General features: G+C 36.6%; 1 protein-coding gene across 2 annotated transcripts; it reads left to right on the top strand.

The window, feature by feature from the left end:
• Positions 1 to 3,129: 3,129 nt before the first annotated feature.
• On the top strand, positions 3,130 to 8,403 carry LOC124843706 (zinc finger CCCH domain-containing protein 46-like). Of its 2 annotated transcripts, none has more exons than XM_047320514.2 (10): positions 3,130 to 4,129; positions 4,481 to 5,665; positions 5,767 to 5,940; positions 6,030 to 6,215; positions 6,305 to 6,393; positions 6,496 to 6,744; positions 6,859 to 7,024; positions 7,194 to 7,406; positions 7,505 to 7,582; positions 7,711 to 8,403. In XM_047320514.2, exons 2-9 carry the CDS (start codon positions 4,692 to 4,694, stop codon positions 7,566 to 7,568), a joined length of 2,115 nt encoding a protein of 704 aa, XP_047176470.1. In that variant the 5' UTR covers positions 3,130 to 4,129; positions 4,481 to 4,691; the 3' UTR covers positions 7,569 to 7,582; positions 7,711 to 8,403. The 2 variants fall into 2 exon arrangements, with proteins under 2 accessions (XP_047176470.1, XP_047176477.1); XM_047320521.2 differs by having other exon boundaries at positions 3,131 to 4,129; positions 6,030 to 6,209.
• The last annotated feature ends 231 nt before the right edge of the window (positions 8,404 to 8,634 follow it).

The raw sequence follows: 8,634 nt of genomic DNA, 5'->3' as shown, positions 1-8,634 counted from the left end.
CTCATTTGGAAAAGTAACTATAGATACCCATATGCATGCATATACCGTCATATTTTGATAGCCCAAGTTGAATTTAGGATTAAGATAGAGAGACAGTATGTGGGAAGTACATTCCCAAAATCAATTAGTTTGGTTCAAAAAAGGGAAAGAAGAGAGTAACAGAAAGATTTGAATTTGCACCAGTCATTAAGAGCTTAGACATGAATATTGAAAAGAAGAAAAAAAAGAAAAGGAGCAGGGGTTTTAGCACCATGATTGCATCTCTTTAATGTGGTAACAACTACTGCAAGTACTACTGATAAGAGGAGTCACAATCTTCACAAAAATATCAAAAGGGGTATGGTGTGAGAGTGGTCCCAGGGGAATTGAAACCTTATGTCTTTTTATTTGGTATTGGAAGCAGAAAACTTAACATTTTAGCCAAAGTTGGAGACAGATCACATGCAAAGGAGCGTGCAAGCCACTTCATATACCGATATGTGTGCAGTGTAAATCAAGGTGATTTTCTGTGTTCTCTTCTAAGCTTTAATTACTCTCAATTAATTCTGCACTACTACCGGGAAACAAAAGCTAACCACCCATTAAACAAACCTGCTGTGCTGCTCCTAAGAGACACACGTTATCTTTGTCCAACCAAGTTGTTTCAATACACAAACATATTTCTCCTAAGGATGGATTCCTTAAGTTATGTACTCTATGGTTATGGGACCAATCCGATAAGACCACTAAGAAGGGTGATCGGTCCAAACAGCTTGCTGTAAGTATTATCATGCGCCATTCAATCAAGATAAGTAAATGTTGTCTATTAATCGATCGTATGGTCATAGAGATGGAAAATCAGACGAACGACCTCTAGCACTAAAGACCGCAGAGTGTTTTGTGAAGATCTTCGACCCTATTCCCGAAACAAGTTGACACTAGTGTCATTAGGAAAAACGACAACGGTTATTTTCGATCCAAAATTTTAAAATAATCAATTTATGAATCTTTGTCTGTCTTTATATGATTGATTCATTTTCTCATTTTTATCTGACGTGGAACTTAAACTTATATTTTGATTTTCAACAAATTTGAATTTGAATATCTTAGAACTAGATTATTTTCTTTTTTTAGGTTGTTTTGTAATCTTAGTACTACTTCAATTATAACAAGTATTGTTCCCTTTTATACCATGTTTGAATCAATACAGATACATTAATGATGCAAAGAAAAATTAATTGGGAGTTTCTTCATTTTGCTTTATATGTATATTTTTTGTGGTGTTCTTTGATTCTTCCTAAATTTAGAGGTGGAGGGTCAGTTTTTGCATTTAATTATTAAATTAGGTGGCTAAGTTATCATGCTTTTCTTTTTTTCTCTCTCAGGTTGGTGGATTGGCAATTTGTCCTTTGAGATTAAGAGATCACAATGATGAAACATGAAAAATCATTGATTCATTATTGCAGTGTGTATATTTTATGTTATCATTTTTCATTATTTCCACAAGCAAAAGGGTGTTAGAAATAAGCAAAACTCAATATCATGTCAATCCAAAGAAGCATGGAAACATTCTTGAGATGAGAATGAGATGAAAGTAACCTTGCATGCAAATCCATTCCCACCTAATAAGAGAAAAACAGTGATGGAAGCAACATGACTCATTGCTTCTTGTTTATCATAAAAGAAAACAATGTAAAAACATGTGCAGTGCAGCACACACATCTCTGTATAAAACAACATATTTAATGATAACTTACAACACACTTCCTTCTTATAAAAATATCCAAACATATTAGAACATGATTTAACATGAGCATGGAGCAGTTTGGTATATATTCTCTAAGACATGCAGTACATATATATAGATTACGAAATTACATATCTACAGTATCAGTCAACAACTTGATAATTATATTGGTTAAAGTTACTGTATAATTTGACACATAATCTGATGAAAATAAAATAACTATGAACTAAACCAGCATGTTGGTTAATTCAGTTAAAGAGTACAATAATTGATTGAAAATGTGGGAAATTATTCAGCAGAGTCATGAGCTGTCTGTTATATATACTGTTTTTAAGTGCAGCAAATATACTTTTAAAGAAATTATTAGCAGAAGAAAAAACAAAACAGATTCTGTTTAAGATTGTACATGTACAAAATAAATCATCAATTATAAACTAATATTACCATCATCAAGCTTTTTGGAAGATGATATCAATTTCATCACTAACAAGACTCGTGTTTAAAAAAAATAATAGATTACTATAATGTATATGTAAAAAAGATGTTCCGAATAAATACATATACATACATATATATATATATATATATATATATATATATATTTTTTTTTTTTTCTTAACAAATACCCATCTACAAAATAGAAGATATATAGCTAGTGGTATTTGATTGTAAATTAAAAGATAACTGTATAATTTTATTAATTTATTATTTTGAAACTTTATAATACCAAAAACACCTTTTATACTTCAGACAAAACAAGCAACTTTTATAAAAGCTATTGTTAAAAATAGCTTTTACTTTTGTAAAAGTGTTTCATGGGTGGGCCTATTCGTAGTGCATAAAAGACTGAAATAACAAAACATTCATTAAAATAAGTATCTCATGTGGAAAAAATATTCAGACATCAATGATTTTACTCACACATCATATAGATATTTCTGTTTTCATAATTTTGAAAAACTCTTCAAAGTTAACAAATGTAAAAGCTTTAGTCAAATATAAGAAGTATTAAATTAAATAAAATAAAAATGTGGTTAGTAAGTTAACCGGACCACAAGTTTATATATTTTATTTTACATTAAATTAAATTGAAGCCAAATATTATTTAACCTAAAGTTTTTAAAATAGTATATAATTGGGATGTTATCATGGGTCATGAAAGTCTTTTAACTTCAACACTGAGTGAAATATACCCTTGACCAGTCATCAATAATATAAACATAGGATATATTTAAATGACACAAGTAATTGCACAAACATGTTTGATGTCGGATTCTTCAGTGTAAAAATGAACTTTTTATTTTTAAAAATTGTAAAATATGTCAATAGTAGTTGAATGTTTAGATTTAGAAGAAAGAAACCATCAAAGTAACCACCTTTTTTTTTTTCTCTTGCATTAAATCATACCAACAATCCTAATAAATTACATATACCTGGGATAAGAGTAAAGGAAGAACCTTTGAGAACAAAAATAGAAGAACAACTTGTGGGGCATAACATAACCAAACAAACAACTAAGAAATAATTCAAATGGGAAATGATGTGTTTAGAAGATATAATCAGAGGTAGAGTGAGGGCGTGTCTGATTGGGGTGGCATTGACTCTTCCCAAGGTAAAGAAGACACCATGATCAAGTCAAGGCAAAACCTGAGGGCGTGTTGTTCACTCTCCAATGAACATATATAATAGTCACATAATTGCTTCTGAGACTGAGAGAAACCATTGGAGCGTGAAACCAAACTCAGAGAAATTGGAGTAAACCATGGTGAACAACGCAAAACAAAGGGTGTTGTTGAGTTCAGCTATGTTTTGTTTTTTGAAAATTGGAAGTAGTAAATAAGTAAATAAATAGCACCGGAATTAGAAAAGCTTGTCAGAGGTTAGAGGCAGGTGAAAGTTTGAACATGCAGTATTTGAAACAAGGATCTGGATCTGAGAGAAGAAGCACACAACACAACATAAGATAACATTATTATGGGGCACAAATACCACACACACGCACGGCCTCTAGCGTTTGTTTAATGATACCATGGCATGAGAGAGAAAGGGTCTACATAACATAACACAACACAGAGAAAGTGGGGCAAAGTGAGTGGGGTGGGAGAGAGAAGAAAATCTTGGCCTAATTGTTGAGGCTGAGAAAGATAAAAGGGCAAATCAGAAATAGTTCAGCTCTCAACTTCACTGCCCACTCTTGCCCAGAACCCCATAAAAACACACAAGGGTCACTGATGCAATTGATGTTTTTTCTGCTGCTTCTATCTGCAACCATGTTATGAATAGGGCGGTGGTTTGGCTTTTGGAGTAACTCGACAACCATTGTGTTTGAGGTTGATGGGTACAACTGCTTTCAAAAACATTAACTAAATCAAGAGAGAGAGAGACCTTGTTTTCCTTTCACAGGTAAAGTCCTAGTCTTTTGCTCATGTCTGCATTTTGATTTTATTTTGGACAAGGTTAGAGATTTAGATGTTGGAGGGAGAACAAAAGAAAGGAAAAGAAACGAACTTGTTTGTAAGTTTGTCGTTCTGTTGTTTCTGCAACTTTGACACTCATTACTTCTTTATAGATTCAACTACCATGTTATGTCCATCTCTATTTTCTTTTTAAAAATTCGTTCTTTTTATCAAAGGTAACTTTTGACACCCTTCTCCATTAGTCTTCTCCCATTAATCATGCACACGGGAATACTACTTTTAACACTCAACTTTCTTACTCTCCTTTCTTCTTTAACTCGCTTTTCTTTGCTTGCAGGAATACGAGAAAGAAAGTCACTGTATCACCACTCATCTCAAGTTGGTAGGTAGGGCTTGTGTGTGGTTGAGAAAGAAACTTTACTTGCAACAGGAGTGAGAAAGATAGCCACTAGTGAATAGAGAGAGAGACTCAACTTGGAAAAGAAGATTTGATTTTTAGGGATAGACTAGTTTCTTTGGAACCATGTAGTAATCCCTTTTGTTCACTCATGGATGGTTACGAAGCTACACGAATTGTGTTCTTAAGGGTCCAAACTTTGGACCCAGAAAATGCTTCCAAAATCATGGGTTTGCTTCTGCTTCAAGACCATGGTGAAAAAGAAATGATTAGATTAGCATTTGGTCCAGAAGCACTTGTTCACTCAGTGATTGTTAAAGCCCGCAAGGAGTTAGGTTTACCTTTGAACTCTCCGCCAACACCCTCCACTCCTCCTTCTCCTTCACCGTTCCTTCCGAGGCAGAACTCTACTTCTTCAAGGCTCGGTGTTATCAACCTCCCTCCCTCTCTCACCATTCCAAACCCTTCTTCTACTTCTTCTTCATGGCCTACTATGTCTGAGCTTCAAACCCCTGATAGTTTGATGAGCCCCAACAATTTGGTTGTTGGCTCTTCTACTTCTTCATCCTCCTTATCCTTTTATGCAAATGGAGGCTCAGATCCGATTGATGACTTCCAACTTCAAGACCAGCTCTCTTTTCTGAATGATGGTTCTGCTCATGCTCACAAAAATAACCCTGATTTGTTTTACCCTTGTCACTCGGACTTGTCTTCAAGTCCTACTGCTGCTTCTGACCCTACTCTCTTTCCTTCCTTCGATTGGGGAGGGTCTCTTCACCGCAGGAGTTGTTCTGTCAATGATGTTTGTTTGGGCTCTGAGGACTCCAATTCCGGGTTGGGGTGGAAGCCTTGTCTTTACTTTGCTAGGGGATACTGTAAAAATGGCACTAGTTGCAGGTTCCTTCATGGTGGACTTGGAGATGCTGATGCTGCTGCTCCCGCTGCAATGGTTGGGTCTCCTAGCAAGCTTGAGATGATGGAGCAGTGCCATGAGCTTTTCAGAGCTAAATCTTCTCAACAGCAGAGACTGGCTGCTGCTTCTCAGTTCATGGCCTCTTCTACTTTTCCATGCTCCCCTAAGTGCATGAATTTGCTGTTGCAGCAGCAACAGAATGATACTCAACGGTACGTAGTGCTTTCATACCATGCAATCATGTGTTTTGATTAGTGCTGTCTTTGTAATGGTTGAGGTGTAGGATTCTAATCATGACTGATAATAATTGCAGAGCTGCAGCTCTGATGATGAGTGAGGATTTGCATAAATTTGGACGATCCAGGCTTGAAAGAAATGATTTTTCTCTGAACAGTCCTGGAATGGTAAACCCAGCTTCCAGGCAGATCTACTTGACTTTCCCAGCAGATAGCACTTTCAGAGAGGAAGATGTTTCAAATTACTTCAGGTTATTGTTGTTTAGCTTTTGCCGGAGTTCCAATGCATGGTATGACAATGGCAGAAATATTAACTAAGTTTCTAATTCTGTGGTTGAAGCATTTATGGCCCAGTCCAAGACGTGAGGATCCCATACCAGCAGAAGAGAATGTTTGGCTTTGTTACCTTTGTTTACCCGGAGACTGTGAAGCTTATTCTATCTAAAGGAAATCCTCATTTTGTGTGTGATGCTCGAGTGCTTGTTAAGCCTTACAAGGAGAAGGGCAAAGTCCCGGACAAGTACAGGCACCTCCTCTCTCTGCTCTTTCGTTATCTTTCTCTTTCTGGTTATCTTGAGCTTTTTTAACGTGTTCATGTTTTTGTGTGATATCCAGGAAGCAGCAGCAGGTAGATAGAGGAGATTTTTCACCAAGTGGTACTCCTACTGGACTAGATGCTAGAGACCAATTTGATCTTCAACTTGGTAGGTTAATGCTTTTGGTTAAACCTTCTTCTTTACTATCTTTTCAGATTATGTTGGTCAAACCTACTGTACTTAACACTTTATTGTCTTGTATGTTTTCAGGAGGCAGAATGTTCTACAATACTCAAGACATGCTGTGGAGGAGGAAGCTGGAGGAGGAAGCTGATTTGCAGCAAGCTCTAGAGCTCCAAAGTAGGAGGCTAATGGGCCTGCAGCTTCTTGACATCAAGAAGCATCACCAGCGTGCACTCTCCACTGGAAGTCCAATTCCTTCCCCAGCACACTCTCTTAACATGTTCAACCAAAATCTTGTTCTTCCTTCCTTTCACAATATTTCCGAGGCCCCAAAGGGTATATCTCTCTTTTACATTTGAAATGAGCTGATTCCAGCTGCTTTTGAATTGAACTCGGTGCATTTTTTGGGAGTGTTATGAATTTATTGAGATTTGTGCTACTTGGTTCCAGAGAATGGTTCAACTTCTGCTCCACCTAGTACTGATTCAGTTTCTGCTGGTCTGCAATCTGTCAACGTTTCTGTTGGCAAGGAAGTGGTGGTCAATGGCGAGAATGGATTAAATGAAGGCAATGACAAGCAGAACTCTGGTCATGAAGATATTGATTTGCAAGAATGGTATAGAACTTGCTCTTATCTAGAATAGTTAGAGGGCACCAGAATAGTAAACACCTTTTTGCACCAAACTCTTTTTCAGTCCATGCCAAAAAACATTGTGCATTTATTCAGGTTTTCCTAATTTCCTGATTTGATGGTCCTATTTTGAACGGTTTATGAATAAATACAGCTCGGAGCATAATCTCCCTGATAGCCCTTTTGCTTCCCCAACAAAAGCTGCTGGAGACTTGATGGTTTCCTTCTCTAATGGAACTGTTGAGGCCATTGACACAGATGCCTCGGGTGCATCTGTCAACTCCAAATTTGGTACTAGTGCATTGCTTCCACCAGCATCTGCAATTGACATGGGGACTTTCAAATCCTATAACTGTCAAATACCAAGGTATTGTTGTCATTACATTCTTTTCTTGCTTTTCCCATGGCATGAGTTTTCATTATTCATAAATTTTTGAACTTTTTGTGATATGGGTTTGGATTCAGGTTCCCTTCTGGCCATGGAACTTTTGGGATGTTCCCGGGCACGGGTGGCCCGATTGGCATTTAGTTTCCTGAGTTCAGGTAAAGGTAGTTTGGAAGTTTATGTTGATGAAGTTCTGTTGCACTTGTTGTCTTCAAGGTGGATTGATTTGTTGTTTAGTATATTAAATTTGGATGTCGGTTTGGTCTTTTTTGTGCAATATTTACAGGAAGTGAAAGATGACTAAACAAACCGGGACAAATGAGTTGAAAACCACCATCATCACCACCACCACCACCATGACGGCCATCACCATCAATCATTAATACTATACTTGTTACAACCATACAAAATGCATACGGAAAAAGCAGTTGAGTAAAGAAGGTGGGGCTGGCATTCCCCCTTCTTTTGTTATATTAGCATTATTATTCCACCATTTTCTTTTTATCGTATCTGTAGTAGTAGCTGAGTGAACCACAGGTTAAAATAACACAGAAAGAATCACCAGAGTCAAATGTGTAATAGGAACTCCCAAGCACTGTAATTTCATCTCCTACCCTCGGTTATGTAGTAGTGTAGAGTGTTAGTTCAATGTTGTTACAGGTATAATTTCAAGTCTTTGTATAGCTGGAGCATTTCCCAGAGAAAAACATGCACAGATGAAGTGGTAAAAGCAAAAAGGCAGAGCTTTATAACTCCAAGGCTGATTCAAACCCCCCAGTTGAAGGGTAACTTGAATTTGAAAGCTATAAGTGAGGAGAGGACTGTAAAAGTGTTAATCTTAGCTGATTAAAGTTCAAAGTGGAGATTTTTAGCATGGAGGTTATGTTTAATCAGTTATGCTTGTACTTCTACTTAGTTGTTACACACAGTTATCAAAGAAAGAATTAGAAAGAAGAATCAAAAGTTGAGATTTTAGTCTGATTGGTCTATTTGCCTCTCCTCTTTGCTTTATTTATTTTGAAGGAGAATTTGTCTCTTTGTTCTTGCAATTATTTTTGCCTTTCAATTTGTAAATTGGTGGGGTCTGTCTTTTTTTTTGCCATTATTGGAGAGGAAAGAAGAGGGTCCAAAATGCACAGCATCACATGGGGGTTGCTGACACTGCAAGTGGGCCTCACACATTTATATAATGCCAGGTTGTGTATAGGTC

The sequence above is a fragment of the Vigna umbellata genome, chromosome 9 (genome assembly GCF_029865625.1).
Source record: "Vigna umbellata cultivar VRB3 chromosome 9, Vumbellata_1.0, whole genome shotgun sequence".
NCBI lineage: Eukaryota > Viridiplantae > Streptophyta > Magnoliopsida > Fabales > Fabaceae > Vigna > Vigna umbellata.
The sequence above is the reverse complement of the archived record's forward strand: the minus strand, read 5'-3'. Positions and strand labels throughout refer to the sequence as shown.

Bases quoted from the DNA above. Each gene is read 5' to 3' on its own strand.
- LOC124843706 (XM_047320514.2), top strand. From the start codon at position 4,692: ATGGATGGTTACGAAGCTACACGAATTGTGTTCTTAAGGGTCCAAACT. The intron at 6,394-6,495 runs GTAGGTTAATGC...GTATGTTTTCAG, and splicing joins CCAATTTGATCTTCAACTTG to GAGGCAGAATGTTCTACAAT. The intron at 7,407-7,504 runs GTATTGTTGTCA...GTTTGGATTCAG, and splicing joins TATAACTGTCAAATACCAAG to GTTCCCTTCTGGCCATGGAA.